Source organism: Aaosphaeria arxii (genome assembly GCF_010015735.1).
Source record: "Aaosphaeria arxii CBS 175.79 unplaced genomic scaffold BU24scaffold_3, whole genome shotgun sequence".
In the NCBI taxonomy this organism is placed as follows: Eukaryota; Fungi; Ascomycota; class Dothideomycetes; order Pleosporales; genus Aaosphaeria; species Aaosphaeria arxii.
The window spans coordinates 3,818,540-3,834,109 of NW_022983476.1; the positions used below are offsets into that span (position 1 = coordinate 3,818,540).

Consider the following 15,570-nt stretch of genomic DNA (forward strand, 5'->3'; position numbering starts at 1 on the left):
GTGATACCACTGGGATCCAAACGTTGAATTCGGATCGCCACTCCGATAATGAGGGGTTGCAAAACATTGGCAAAGTAGATTGACTGTATTGTACGAGTACAGGGGTTTCTCTTGGGAGTATCATAAAGCCATTCTAGGAATCTAGCATAACCAACAACCGCACATCCCTGAAAGCATTTCAAACAAGCGGAACGTGGAGCAGCAACAGCAGTAACAACCGCAGCAACAGTATGAATTGAGGAGAGCAAGTCAGCCAACAGTTGACCATTCGCCCGCGCCAAAAACTCAATATCTCGGAGCCACGGGTCGGCCATGCATTATTGGCTCGGCTCTGGGGCGGGCGGGCATACCTAGCCGAGAGAAAATAGCTGGGTGCCTCTCCCTATTCCACACATTTGCTCTGAGTAACGTACCAAGTAATTAATTGTCTACCTATAAAGATATAAAAATGGAATGGCGTGTTCCATGTTTCCCCCGAGTCATGCCGCGACCGGGGTGGACGCCTACTTGGCGTTGGGAAACAACAAACAACGACGATAGTTGACAAGGCTCGCGCGAACCACAATGACAATTATGGCAATGCTGATTGATTTAGGCATACAGCAGTAACGGGACATCATTGACCATCATCTATTTTATGCGGAGAGTAACTATACTTCATAGCCCTCTGTTTTGACCGCAGGCACCGTAAGGTCAGCTCTTTAGTGCTAGGCGAAACATGCGCTCGATAATGCGGTGCGAGACATTGCGAAACGAAACCGTGAGGCGGGACGACATAAGCCAGTTTGTTCGGCTCACGACAGCCACTCTACTCAGCCTCGGATGCTATGCTTTAACATAACTACTATGCGCTTGTATGATCAGCCACATAAGATATAGAGAGAGAATGAAATATATCATCGTAATCCTCACAGCCTCGGTGGCCTACTAACTGGTACAGCAACAGCAATATTCACATGAGAATGGAAGCAAAGGGCAGAGTTGATCAGAAGCTCACCAGGTATATTCACGAGCTACAATCTACCATCTACGCGCGACTATAGTCCCCGTCTATCTCCCAGCGAAGATATCACAATGTCCACCCATCGAATATTAATTGTTACTCAGGTTAAGTCAAGTATACCCTACTCCGCAAATCAACATCAACATCAAAACCACAGACGAGCATCTGCCACAAAACCAAACTCGTTGAACCATGACCAGACCCGTCTCAAGAATACGCAGAAACGACGTAATCAAGGAAACTTCGTCTCTTGAATAGATGAGCACCCGTGTCCATCAATATAGTCCCCACCACCACCACCACCACCAGCGCTATCAACAGTATCAATCCATCACTCCAGAAACACTCCATCGCGTCAAAACTCACAGGCAACAACAGTAAACAAAAAAAGCAGCATCAGCAGCAGTAACGACAGCCCATACATCGCCATTACGACAGAACACGATACAATACTAACCCACGCTCACATGAAGCAAAAGCCGAACTTGACCCAAATCCACCAAGATTAGCCATGTAACAAACACCAGCCACAGGCGATGGGTACTTCATACTACAGTAACCCCTATAGTACCGTCCCATCAGACATAGAGTCAATGAGAAAAAGAAGCGGATAAGTGTACAGACGTACATACCATGGACGATTCGACTAACATGAATGGCTTCACGGGTTGAGTTTTTAGTTTTAGCAGTGTGTCGTTGAGGGTTGCCGAGGAGATCACTGAGGCCGTTGAGATATTAGTTCGCATGGAAACTGGACAGAAGCAAAATGTGAAAGGGAGGATGAAAACAACCCATCTTTATCGACAGTTGAACAGATAGAAAGACAAGATATCAAGCCAAAAAGAGTCACTTCGAGCAAAATCAGACCAGTCGAGAAAATCCAATTAGATTTATTTGGAAGAGAAAAAAGTATATGTGTGACGCCCGCTCCTTGTTTAAGAAGAAAAGAAAAGGGAAAGGGGGAAAAGCAGACGAGCAAAATCAGTGACAGACAAACTACCAACAAATTCCCTGGGCGAGGAACTACCAACCCATCTCTCTTTCGCATGCGTGCGCATCGCACCTACACGGGTCTCGCAGGGAAATAGATTTTGTTTGTACACAATGCATGGGAAACTCGCTCCCCCCCTTTTCCACCACACAGACATCGTCATCCAGATCGCTTGCTTGCTCAGCTTCAATGTATCTCTTTCTAAGTCGTCGCCGACAGAGTCCTCCCTGCTCGAGAGCAACATCACTTCCCCTTAAACAATGAACGTATCTGGCCTCTCACCGTGCCGCGTATATACCATAGCACATTTCCATGACAGAATTTCGTCGTCTCCATTCTCGCAAACATAAAAATGATGAGATTTCTTCAAGTTCCACGTAGGAATCTTGCTGTTTTGTCTTTTTACTCTTGTCCGAATCCAACAGTCTCCTCAACGGCAATGGTAAGTTTCTGGTTGAGAGACTCGAAAGACTTGTAAGGCGGGAGGTCGAGACGGTTGAAACTACGCCGAGCGTTAGTGGATGTATATCCTAATGCTGGGTTTGCAGAATTGAGAGATAACATACCAAGTATGCGACTTGGGCAATTGATTAGGCTCACCAGCCTTCTCAATCGTAAATCTACGCGGTCCGTCGCTACCCTGCAAATCCTTGAATCCGTTGACGGGGATACGCGAGGTACCCGTCGCGAACTGCAACAATCTTGACTTCTGTTCGGCGTCCCAGCTTCGGATGCACTGCAAATTCTCGAATCAGCCTTTCGGTTCGATACCACATAACAAAATGACAAACTCACCTTCCAGAAGTGGACAACAACCTCGTCATTCTCGGTGTAACCACGGTAATCGGTGTGCTTCTTCCAGTCTTCGACATCGATATCGGCGATACCGCCAATGAGGAGCTCGAGCTCACGCTCGTCGAAAACGTTAACTAGATCCGGTGGGATGAGCTCATTGAACCCAGACACGAACGCCTGGAACTGCTCCTCCACTCGCTTCTGAATGCGCCACTCGGTGATGAGGCTGTGATGATCAGTGCTTGCTTTTTGCATAAATGATAGAACTGCGCCACTTACTCCACGTATTCTTGCTTGTTTTCATTCGTGACCTCGATATTCTCGCCTCCAGGCTTCAATTCAATGCTGACAGTCTCGCCGAACCTCTCGTCATCGGTCGAGAAGGTGAGCTCTAGTGCGTCCGTGATGTCGTTGTTAAGCATCCACTCCAAGTTACGGTGGAAATCGGCATCCACACCCTCCATATCTTGGAGAGCGACCTTCTTCCTGAGAATCATCTTGTAGAACGCTCCAATGAAGAAAGCATCCAAAAATCTACGGTGGAAAATCGCTAATCCGACCACGCGACCAATGAACTTGAAGTAGTTGAGATGTTCGGGGTTGATGCCGGAGTGAGGGTTGATTTGGAGGGTGTAGTTGTCGTGGGCGGAGTACTCGAACAAGCAGTAGAAGGGGTTGAACATTTCGTGAGAGAGCAAGAAGAAGAATTCACTGTAGTAGATATTAGCATCGCTGTGTCGAATAGCAACAGGAAAGGACCGAAAAGGTTGTACACATACCGAGAAAGACCACCATAATCTAGACCGTCTTCACCGTCAAACTTGATCATTAACCGTTTCTTCAAATCAGCAGCACTTTGCCTCATGATCTCGTGATACGAGTCCTCGAAGATGTGCGTTCGCCTAACCTTCACATGGCACTGTCCAGAGACAATACGGAGCGCCGGCTGTGATCGGAAGTAGATCAGCTTACGGCGGAAATCACGCTTGTACTGTGGCACGTTCTGGTCCAGGGAGGATGGCAATCGCGGGTCGTCCCAGGTAGTGGTCTTGGTGTTGTGGTCTACGAAGTACACACGAGCAGTGTTCGTGAGGCGCATTTCCCAGCCAGATGGAAGAGGTCCAAGTTGCGAAACGGGTTGCTGTTGAATAGTGCTGTTTCCACCCGTGGCCTGTCCACCATACATCCGGATATACTGCTGCCTGCGTGGGTCGACCCAGGTGGTAGTGCGAGTGTTATGGTCAACGAAGTAGGCTCGTCCCTCCGGAGTATGTCGCTGCTCCCATCCCGACGGAAGCTCTCCAGTTCCAGCCGTGGTGGCTCCTGTAGCCATCATGGACACGGCATTGGAGGAAGGACCTGGAGGGGAGGGCTGGCGCTCTGACAACGTGGGCGAATTGGCTCCGGTTCGGTCCTCGGGCAGCATACGGTTCTGATGCCGGGTTCGCTCCTGTTGCGTCTGCGCGGCCAAAGCATTCCTCTGATCCGTCTCATTGAAACCTGCGCCGGGTCTGATCCAGGTCGTTTGCCGGGTGTTGTGATCAACGTAGTAGGTCCTGCCTAGATGATCTTCCCTGCGCTCCCAACCAGCGGGCAAGCGGCCCTGTGCGTCTTCGAAAGCACTGTATCCGCGTGTCGACGCGCTTGGCGCAGAGGCGCTTGGCGGGGGTGGCCCCATGGCGTTCGTGGGCACGGAAGGTGGGGGTTGGCTGAGGCGTTGGGAACTGTTCTGGGCGGGGGGCTGTGGACGTGCCTGTCCAGGGAATACGTCTGGGTGGAGGTTCTGCGAGGACTGGTGAGGGGTGGAGGGACCTCCCGGGGCGAGGCCGTTGGCGGAGGGGTTGGTCGATGCTGGCGGGCGACTGGCAGTGTTGTTCGCGGGTTGGTTGATGGGTGCGGCCAGATTGGTGGAGAGATTGAGAATGAGCTTTCCGTGGACGACCATGTTGTCGTTTGACTTTTTAAGGTCGCGCGTGAGCATTTCTATAAGAGGGGAAAGTTAGCTTGGTGATGATCAGGGCGTGTTTGTGTTTGTGCATTTGCGGTGCAGCGGGGGCGAAAAGAAGGGTGTTTGATTACCATCTCCGCCGGCATCGAGTTCAATAACGCTCCCTATGCGCACATTGATGACACCCAAGAAACCCTGGTCCTTCTTCTTGAACTTCTTCTGGTCAAAGATCTGTACCGCGAGAACGCTATCTTCCGTCACTCGCCTGTGTGTGTCTATGTTAGCTCCTCTTCTGCACATTGTTTATACGATGCACCGTCTGCGGCGGCCGGGGGGGATTTCACGCACATGTCGAAGCTCTCATTCCAGTAAGGGTTCAGCGTCTTTTTAATGACGCTCGTGGTGCGAGTCTGCTCGCCATTGATGGTAGCGACGGCGAAAGGGTCCGGGAATCCTAGAAGGGAGGAGTGTGAGCAGAATAGCTATTGTTGGGGAGAGGGAGCCAGGAAATGGCAACGTACGAAAGACATCACGCTTGTAGAGGCCATCCGCGGCAATGACTGTAGATGTTGTTAGTGCGATGTTTCATGGGCTGAGAGATTAAAGGTCGGGGGATTCTGGTACGCACTTGTGATCCGCAGGTTGGGTTGGCCGGCACCGTCCATGGTGGGAGGAGGTGTTGTTGCTGTTGAAGATGAAGTCGAGTCGGAGAGGAGAGTGTAGACGGAGAGGAGAAAGGGCGAAGAGGAGGAGGAGGAGGAGGAGGTAGAGGCGGAGAAGGAGGATGCAGCGGCTCACAGAGCGCGCGGAGAGGGACCAACCGCAGGGTGTTGCGGCGATGAAGGTGAGGTACGAGTGAGAGGAAGAGGAAGAGGGAGAGGGAGAGAGAGTGTGGATGGATGGATGAGCGGGCGGGATAGGTGGGTGGATAGATGGGAGGCCACAGGTAGCCTATGAAGGCGTTGTTGTGAGGATAGAGGTGTAGTCAGTCCCAAGAGATGTAGGTTAGGTCTAGGTAGTGAGTAGGTAAGTAGGTAGTTGGAAGTAGTAGTAGTGGTAGTAGAGTGAACTGACCGAGTGGTAGTGAACTGACGAGTAGTGGAGGGGAGGGGAAGGGACGGTCGGTTTGTTGGTTGGATGGGAGGGTGCGAGGGAGGCTGAGCGGTTCAGACGGGGGACGTGCGCGCCTTCTCTGCCCTCTTTTCTCCAAAACAGTGGCTAGGTACTTGACACTCGGTGGTACTCGTGCATGGGTGGGAAGATAGGTAGATGGGCAGGTACCTACATGAACGAGGAACTTAGGTACGGAGCATACGAGCACTGTTGTTCCGCCACAATCGTGGATTCCTGAGCAAAGTGCGTACGGAGTAATCGAGCAAAGTGGAACACAGGCGAAGCTTATGCAATGTCTTGCAAATCTTTCGATAATCAACTCTTCTACTATCGTCTTGCAAAGCTTTTACTATCCCCTTTTCTTACCTTTCCTGGATAGCAATCGCATTCATACCTCTACCTCTTACTCGTACTGTAGGATCTGCTTACATGATATCATATGTACCTACTCTGTTGACCTCCCTCGTTCCTTCCTTCATGATTCGCCCTCATCTTGGCGTTTCTACCCCACTTGACCTGTTTCTTCTTCCAGGATATCAAACTCTCACTACGGAGTACTCGTACACCAAAACATATACTGTGATACAACAACTCTAACAACTCATAACAACACTAACATTTGCATCTAAACTAACACCATCACACTTGCAACACGCACGCTCGCCTTTCTCCGTAACCGCACTCGTACCATCAACGCACCCCTGTCACGTACCTATTCTCGCTCGCTCTCGTTTGACATCATTGCCAAGCTACCTCCGAGATAGAGAGAGCTCATGTCTTCGCTGTGTACCGGATGGACACCTCCCCATAATCATCCCATCACGTCACCCCCTTCCAGCACCAATGGTTCCCTCCTCTAAATGGCAACTCTACTCTCCTGTTCTAGTAAACGTCCACTCATAGACCAATTTTTCGCAATGCTCATTGGATCGCTTTTAGACTTACATGTACGATCGATCAATATCTTTCCTCCCTGATTGCTTGCTCGAACCCAGTATCCACTGCGTAAGTATGTACGTAGTATCAAAGCCACAGCTCCGACCGTCATATCATATGTACCTAGGGCGACTCGACTCTTCCACGAGCTAAACTCCCATGGCTGTCTGTCCATCCGCTCCGCGCCGCCACAGTTAACCTCCCTACCTATGCGCGCTGCCGTGCATATGCGTACGTACGTGCAGTGTGGCGTCGCGCAAACCCATCCGTCTCATCCATCCGCCAGTGCCGAGTCATCCATCCATGTTCTCCTTCCTGTTCTTCCTCTAGAATGCTGTTATTATACTAACACACTAGGTAGGTAGGTAGGTAGCGATCGTGAAATATCAACTTGAATATAATGTCGTGCACGCTCAATTCATACCAATGCTGAAAGTCATTGCGAAGAAAAAGAAGAACAATGAGAAGAAAAGGGGCCCTCTGTGGTAGTGTATTCTTTGATTCGCCGCTGCCGTCCACACTCGTTTTCACACAAACGTATGTACATATACATATCAACAACGTGACACCTCTCCCCTGTGTCTACTCTACTACTCTTTGACTTCAATTCCGCAACAAGTCCGTCCATTCATTCATCCCTCAATCGGCCCCATCCCCAATGCTGCCCTGACCCTGAGCCAAAGCTCGAACCCTCCAAGCTTGACTTCGATCCTGAAGTGCCGTCCCCATGCCCTCAGGAACTGCCAGAACCCGCGCAACCCCAGGATCCCGGACGCCTTGAGGTTCTCGAGCTGCTCCTCATACACCGTGCGCGACGCGTACCGGGCAAGAATGAGGAATGTACGGAGTGGTCCCTGTCGCGTGTGGAGGTTCTCGTCAAGGGAGCGTGCTAGAGTCGAAACGTCAGCATTTCAAGATTCTTCATATGTAGATATGATGTTGTAGATGGAGACTTACTCAGATCGTTGGTCTTTAGGATCAGAAGAATCACGCGAGGGACCTTGCCCAACAATTGAACAAGTTGTACAATCATGCCGTCGCCCAGCGCATCCGTGATGTTCTCCTTTTCCTCTTTACTCCTCTTAGTAGCCACTCCGGTCTCCGACTTTAGAACAGACCAGTCTCGTCCCGTGATTGCGCTCGCAAACAGAGGGAAGAGTTCGCTGTCGATCCCGGCGACTTCGTACGCGTACTTGCGCATGTTTGGCTCATCAGAATCAAGCACGGCGAGCCACAGCTTCGCATAGCTCCGGCGGATGTCCATGGGGATGTCCCGGTAGAGACCATGGTCGTACATGATGATGTCGAAGTTGCCCTTTCCAGGCCGGGACGGGTTGTGGCGCACAGCGATGTTGCCTCCGTGTGGATCGCAATGGAGAGGTGCATTGGTGCCGAAGATCATTTCGTTGAAGATGCGGGCCAGAGCTGCGGAGACTTCGTCGCGGTCGATGTTGTGAGAATCAAGATACTCGAGATCATCCGGTCGGTGCCCGCTCACATACTCCATGACGAGGATCCTTCGCTTCGCCCAAAGAACCTCGGGGATGATGACGGGGGCGTCGCGAACGTTTTCGAAGTATCGACGGGCGCGAATCGCATTCTGTCCCTCACGAGCAAAATCGAGCTCTTGAGGAAGAGAAACCTCCATCTCTTCGCTCAGCCATGTCAAATCATACTCTGGGAACCAGTATCGCAACGTCTCGAAAGTGAATCGTGTCAGGGCAAGGTCGAGTTTGGCCCACTCGTCCAATGCCGGATGTTGGACCTTGACCGCCACTTTCTGCCCCGTGGCTCGAACAACAGCTGTGTGTACCTGCGCCAGCGACGCTGCGCCAATTGGCAACTCATTGAACTGCGAAAAGTATTCAGACAAGGAGTGACCGGTATCATTGCGCACCATCTCTTCGATCTTATCATATGACGAGACAGGGCATTTGTCTTGAAGAGGGATGAACGTATCGCACCATTCGGATGGCAGGAGGTAGTTCAAGCTACTCAGATGCTGGCCCAATTTGATGAATATGGAACCGTTCTTCTCGAGTGTCTTGAGTGTTCGTTTTGCGCAGCGGAGGTGGCATTCCTTGAGGAGGTTATCGTAGTCGGGATCGGAATCGCGTTTGAGCGTCTGGCGGTAGTCGTAGATATTCTTCCCCAGCGTGTCCAGCACCCTGGCACTCCTCCTTACAGCCGTTACAGCGTGTTTGGCATCCTCGTTGACTGCCAGAAGTCCTCCTGCAACGAGCCCTAGTCCAACACCTATCACGAGGCGTCTTCGCTTCTTGCTTCCGCCGCTCTTGGGTGTCGATGCTGGTGTCGCTGGTTGTGCATTTTTTGGTAAGGGTTTAGAGGCCGGTGCCTTGAAGGGAGATCGTTTTGTAGCGAAGCTGTTCCGTGGTATCTGTTGCGATATTCGACTCGTGGGTGTACGTGCGGTGGTAGTCTGGCGGCGAAGACAAGCACGGCATGTCCATCGTGCTGCCGCCGAGGATGCAGGGGCAAGAAACGTGAGGCTCAACATTGTTCACTTTGGATCTATGCACTCATTTTGGTAGACTGTCGCTTGTATTTTGGTGGAATGTCGCGCTGCAGCTGGAGAGGTCGTACGACCAACTCTGGGTGCGGTTCGAGGGTGGGCAGTTATGAACCGATAAATTACGTCTCTTCGAAGTTGCTCCCGGGCGGTCAATTGCTCACGATACGAAGATGTTGTTGTAGGAGGCGAAAGGCAAAGCAAGCAAATGCCTGTGGGAAGTGTGCACTACGAAGCGACCATCGGAGTCTGGAATATGGGGGAGACTGTTGAATTGGTGGCGGCGAGATTCAGAGGGCAGGGACACGGACCCAAAAACTTTTTAGGCGGTTTTCTCATGAGGCAAGTGCGAGGCGAGGCGGTGGGCAGATGGAGGGAAGGAACGACGTAATCGCAGTCTAGCGAATCATCCAAGCCTCGGCAGTGACTTTTCGATAACCACAACACAACCGCACCTGAGAGACATCAACATGTTATTAGTACATCATGTAGGCATACATGTGACCATTTCCTCAATTTCAGCTTTCATTTGCGTGCAATAACGATCCTCAATTGATTGATAATTGCCACGGAGATGGACTTTAACATGTTGCATATCTTGCAAACTTTCTAGGTATATAGCTAGCGGAGTATCACCACCATATCGGCATATCTGCCTAGAGCCAGTGACCCTTAACGTAATCTTAGCCAAAAGCCTTCATAAAAGCTTTTCATATCGCTGTGTGAAAACCAAGGACAATGGGAAAGAAATCAAAAAGCCAACCCATCTCAATTCCCAGTCTGTCTATATTCATGCCGAAACCCAATCTTTCAATTCGACTCACGCCCAAACCTTGAGACTCTCCCCAGATGCATGATGGACTTCTCCTCAACTATTTCTCTTCGATGAATAGAGAAGAGGTATTGAAGGGGAAATGAATATGATAATGAAATAGTGACCGTTATAATTTTTGCACACGCCAATCGACGCATTGTTGATGAGACAAGAGGTCCGAACAACTACATGTCAATAGTCTCGTTGAATCGTAAGACACCATTTGATCTCAAGAAGCCATCGACGCCATTGGGAACCGATTCTCGACTTGGTCTCGCGATCCCTAAGCTACCACTACTGCCGGTGTTGTTATCGGAATCCGAGTTGTCAGTTACAAGAACAAGGCCCGCCGTTTTGATAGATTCGATGAGTGCGGGTGCAAGATCCTGTCAAGGGTTAGAGACCTCATTCAATTCTTGGTGATATCAATTGGACAACGTACGAGTAGACGGGAGCTGCATATGAGACCCATGAAGTTGTTGTCTCTTGCTATCTGCACAGCCTCCTTGACGGACGTAGTTGTACGTCCGCTGCTGCTGATGGCATCTGCACGAGTTTGTAGCGCCGAATTTGAAGCTTCAGCGCCGAGTTCGTTGCATAGAAGGATGGGATCTGAACCGAGTTAGTTGTCATTCTTTCACGTTGTGGAAGGGGTTACAAACAGTTAGGTTGCTTCCAGTTGATGACCGTGCAGATGTCCTGGTTGAAAGAGCTGAAGACAATACTGCGCAGGGTACCGTCGATTTCGCCTGCACCATTGTCTCTTAGATCTCGCGCATGCTCGAAGACGACCGTCAGGATGCTGTCGGCAAAGTCATTCAGATCTGGTGTTGGGCCAAGCTTGAGCGTCTCTTCTTCTGCGCGCGAGGGGTATAGTACATGGAGCTCGATGTGTATATGGGCAGGCAACAGCGCCAGAGCTTCCTTGAGAGTAATGAAAGATGATGCCATGGCAAGGAATATGCTCGGTATATCATGGGAAGTGGCATTTTGTAGAGCATCCAATTGAGATCCAGGTCTATTCTGGGACGCTCCAATGGCGGTGAATTGGGCATGTGTGAGAATATTCACAGGAACTTCAAGACCTTGGTGGTTGATCTTCCAAGTCGGATAGAGCACGGGAATACCGTCCGCGGTCAACTGCACAAAGAGACGAACATACTCGCCGGATAGGCTTGACCCGGTGATCAGGGCGTGAGGTTGTGAATCTAGCTGGCTGGTGGCCTTCCAGTACGTGGCGAAATGTGTGATTTCCAAAGGTATACCCAAGAATGGCTTGACGACTTGGTAATCGAAGGTTACTCGACCTATCGCACGCAATCGGGGGTCAAAAAGCTCCAAATGCCATTGGCCGGAACTAGTTGCCTTGTGAGTGAAAACCTTGGAGGACGCGACTCCGCGGGCAATTATTTTCGAACCAAATGTAGGAAAGACGTCGAAATCTATGGAGAACGAATCGATGTTTTCAATCTGGAAGGAGATGACTTTGAACTCGTCTTGGATCGGGAGCATTATATTTCTGGGTATCAAATCGGAGCTTTTGGAGGAAATCGTAAGTCTAGAGGCGGGGTACTTTTGGGCATCGTAAAATTGTATTGCGTCCTTTCCGAGCTTTTCGAAACTGATGACTACGAAAGTCTTGGTGTCCAGAAAATTGTGACCGTATCTCCTAAAAGGTATTATGGGGGGTGGTAGAATAAATTCGGGAATGCCTTCTGCATCGCCTTCTAGTTCCATAGGACCAGGCATGGTACCTGATGCGGTCGCTGTTGATATTTGAGGAGAAACCTGATTTTGAGTTGTCAATCCGACACCACGTCCGACTGAAGCGAGGAGTCTCATGCACTCGAGATGTCCTTCCCAGGTGGCATAGTAAAGTGCAGATAAGCCCTTCTCGTCAACAACATCGACGTCAACCTGACATTGGAGGAGGGTTTTCACGCACTCGACGTGACCTTCGCTTGCGGCATGGAAGATTGGTGTCCATTGGTAGAGTTTGTCTGCCTGATTGAGATTGGCGCCATATTTTTGGAGGACGAGCAACATCTCAGGAGTTTTTCCGGAACGAGCGACAAGATGTTGAGGGTACAGCCCTTCGGCGTCGGGCAACATCTCGGCATGTCGCTGGAGCAGTAGCTCTACGATATCTATTGACGCATACTGGCAGGAAAGATTCAACGGGATGTGTTCCCCTGGACCTAGGCGGCTTATGTCGGCGCCATTGGAGAGTAAGATCTTGACGCAATCCAATTGTGAATGCACAATTGCATGGATCAATGGGGTGAAGCTGTCCTGGTCGCGGAAGTTGACAGTGTCAGGAGCTGTCTTGATGAGCTCTTGAACTATGTCGACGTGGCCATGCATGGAAGCGTAATGCAGAGGAATGCGGCCATACACGTCGGTTGCGTGTACATTGACATTAGCTTGAAGGCCGTGGTTGATTATGTCGCATCGGCCGTAGATGGCTGCTTTGTGCAGGCAGTTTCGTTCGTTGATTTCATCTTCCTGTCGGAGGTCAACCTGGTTGGTGTCTAGCAGGATCTTGAGTGCCGCCTCTGAGCCCTCTTGTATCGTGCTGAGGAACGCGCGCGATATGCGCTCTTGAGAATCCTGCAGTTTTGATAACCTCGAGAGACACTCTTCGATTTTTGAGATGTTTGAAGTGTTGATGGCCTGGACAATCTGGTTGTCTAGTTCGAGGTTGATCTCGAAGGAGGGTTCAAGAACCCTTGCCTCGCTTTGTTCGACATGCACAGGCGCGGCTTGCATCTTGTCACCATCGGCCCAGCCCGAGAAATCAAGAAGTGCTTGAGTGGCTTGGTCGGAAAGATTGCTAATCACATCACGATTGAAACAGGGTTGGACCTCGACAGCTCTTGAGAGGTAGAGTTGCTTTTCCCGTGACTAGACCAAATTAGAACAGGAGTCAGTGGGTGGGTGATAATTGAAGAGCGACTAACCTTTGACATCTTGTCCCACTACACAGAAGCGTTAGCATGGCGGTAAAGACTACGAATAGATATGGATATTCACAACGAACCTTCTTCAGTATTTTGGAGAACGCAGTCGCGTTTATCTCGACAAATTGCTATCACTGGTTAGCCTTGTCGCAGGATCTACCAACCGGGCCAATCACCTCGAGCTTGTTGAGGTCCATGCTAAACTGCTTTAGGCCCTCCTCGAGCGCAATGTATCTCGATGACGACTTGGAGACTGATTGTGGGTGCTGTTGCATGTTCTTTTTCTTGTCAAGCAATGTAGTTAGGCGGAGACGGAGCTACGGCCATGGTAAGTTACTGCCAGTGAATACAATGGGACCGGGATTGTGCGGATATACCTCTGCTTCTTTCTGTAAATAGAACTTGTTGACCTTCTCAAGTTCTCGTTCCTATGACGAATTAGATATTCACACATGAGTGATGATCACCTATGATAAAAGAGTAAAGCATACCACCCGGAAGAAGAAAGAAGCCTTATTGGCTTGTAATGAGGTCTGAGGATCAAGATGTTCCGGGCCATGGCTGATTTCTCCTTGGGCAGGGATGATTGGAGTTGCGCTGAGCTTTTTGATAAGCTGGCAGAGAGGTTAGAAATCTGGATGATGAAGACGAATCGTGGAATTGAGAGTAATGGTGGCGATGGAGGAGCAAACCTTTTTCAGGGCCTTGTAGTCGACAAAGCTGGCAGCATATTCGGGAATCTCCAGCTGCCGTTTCTGGATGTGCTTGCCAAACTTCCTAGAAAAGCGAGCTGCGTCAGTCTTGTCCTCCTTGGACGCGAGACTAGTGGAAGAAGCAGTCTTCCGTAGCACGGCGACGACAGGGACGGTGCGAAGGCTAGGGGAGTCCATAAGAGTAAGACATACATTTTGATGGTAACGAGAAATGAAAGACAGATGGAGGTCTTTTGCAGGAATGTAGCAGCTCAGCGCATATGATGCACGGACTAGAGTGCGCGGCTTGGAGACGGCGTTAGTTACCCATACACAAACAGCGTAGACAGGTTGTGGTATTTGGAAGACGCCGATAGGGTGAGGTAAGTGACCGAAAAAAAGGAAAGAAAAGGAAAGGTGAAATCAGGATGAGGCTGTTGGCTGTCGGGGACCTGGAGGGGAAAGGATGGGGAACGAGTTGCAGGTGTAGGCACTGTGCAGGAACAGGGCAGTGGCAGGAGCGGCAACGTGCGTGTGCATGTGCGTAAGGTGCCTCGGGTTCGGTTCGTAAGGAATTCGGTCGGAAGTAGAGGAAAAGGAAAGAAGAGAGAGGGGGGCGAGGAATGAGAATGAGGTCACAGCGAGGGGAATAGCGCTGCTAAATTTGGGAGAGGAAGGCGATGCGCAAAATTGGAAAGGGAAGTGGGAGAGTGGGGGGGAGGGGGAATGATGGAAGTGGAAATGAATGAACAAGATAGAGAGAGAGAAAGAGAAAGAGAAGGATACAGCAAGGGAGAGGAAGAGAGGAAGAGGATAATTGGGTGGGTATGATGCAGCTACTGCCAGGGCTGGAACAATCAGGAACAGGTATGTAATGTAAATACATGTACATACACTGTACAGGCCCCCGGTCTGGAAGTGGAAGTGTGACCATGAGTAGTAGTAGCAGTAGTAAAAGTAGTGGAGGCTGATGTGGGTAACTATATGGATGTGGTGGTGCTTGTAGTAATGGATATACTGTAATACTTAGAGATACTTACCTAAAGAGGTACCTGCTGATATACCCAAAGACTATATAACGTCTTTTGATATTGCAGATGTCGTTCCGTCTTCTTCCACGTGCGAGATCCCTCTATCTTCTGGTCAATTGATGATGATAATGAAGAAGAAGAGAAGGGCAAGCCTGTACGACCAAGATGTACAGGACAGGACAGTCCAATCCAAGGGCCTCTCGGAGATCAGATGATGTGAATGGACGGAAGTGTTAGGGATGTTAGGGATGGGAGTGCTAGGCGCGATGGAATATTGCAGAAAAACCTAGGGAGGGGCGAATGACGGGAAGCGAGAGAGAGGGGTTCATTGTGAGGAGGCCACGAGACGATGCATGTGCATGATAGATAGAGTGTATAAGGCGTGTGAGGTGGATATAATGGATGGTTTTTTTGGTGCTGGTAAGTTTTCTGGTGAGATGTGGGCGTATGTTGAAGTGGAGAGTGGTCGTCGTGGTAGGCTGTTGAGTGTCGTCCGGAAGAGATGAGGTTGAAAGATGGTCCTGTTGGAACCAATCAAAGGCCCCACGTGCCCGGGAAAGCTTGGCCTTGGTATCCGCAATCCACTGGGTCCAATGGAGATTCAAGCATCGTACTAGTCCCCTTCGAGATAACTAACCGGGGACCTCTACTTGTATTAGTTACCTACTTGTACTTGTGGAAGGACTCGAAGAGAAACTCAGAGAGAGAGAAACCCTTGCTTTGCCCTTAGTACTTACACAGAGCACTACTACTTCTG

At 50.1% G+C, this 15,570-nt stretch overlaps 2 protein-coding genes across 2 annotated transcripts; both read right to left on the reverse strand.

Annotated features, from left to right (window-relative positions):
* Window positions 1-1,933: 1,933 nt before the first annotated feature.
* On the reverse strand, window positions 1,934-5,833 carry BU24DRAFT_421223 (putative ubiquitin-protein ligase). Its single transcript, XM_033527672.1, has 9 exons — window positions 5,366-5,833; window positions 5,259-5,297; window positions 5,086-5,191; window positions 4,869-5,002; window positions 3,569-4,772; window positions 3,069-3,500; window positions 2,790-3,015; window positions 2,561-2,730; window positions 1,934-2,496 (listed from the first exon to the last, which is right to left on the reverse strand). Exons 1-9 carry the CDS (start codon window positions 5,400-5,402, stop codon window positions 2,397-2,399), a joined length of 2,448 nt encoding a protein of 815 aa, XP_033386548.1. The 5' UTR covers window positions 5,403-5,833; the 3' UTR covers window positions 1,934-2,396.
* Window positions 5,834-7,166: 1,333 nt separating this feature from the next.
* Window positions 7,167-9,653, reverse strand: BU24DRAFT_491222 (ABC1-domain-containing protein). The gene is made up of 2 exons (XM_033533771.1): window positions 7,744-9,653; window positions 7,167-7,675 (listed from the first exon to the last, which is right to left on the reverse strand). The coding sequence occupies exons 1-2, from the start codon at window positions 9,302-9,304 to the stop codon at window positions 7,419-7,421; spliced, it is 1,818 nt and encodes a 605-aa protein (XP_033386549.1). The 5' UTR covers window positions 9,305-9,653; the 3' UTR covers window positions 7,167-7,418.
* Between the last annotated feature and the right edge of the window lie 5,917 nt (window positions 9,654-15,570).

Coding starts and splice junctions, on each gene's coding strand:
- BU24DRAFT_421223 (XM_033527672.1), bottom strand. CDS start 5,402: ATGGACGGTGCCGGCCAACCCAACCTGCGGATCACAA. Junction 5,298..5,365: donor ACCCAACCTGCGGATCACAA/GTGCGTACCAGA, acceptor CAACATCTACAG/TCATTGCCGCGGATGGCCTC. Junction 5,192..5,258: donor CTACAAGCGTGATGTCTTTC/GTACGTTGCCAT, acceptor CCTCCCTTCTAG/GATTCCCGGACCCTTTCGCC.
- BU24DRAFT_491222 (XM_033533771.1), bottom strand. CDS start 9,304: ATGTTGAGCCTCACGTTTCTTGCCCCTGCATCCTCGGCGGCAGCACGA. Junction 7,676..7,743: donor CCTAAAGACCAACGATCTGA/GTAAGTCTCCAT, acceptor TTTCGACTCTAG/CACGCTCCCTTGACGAGAAC.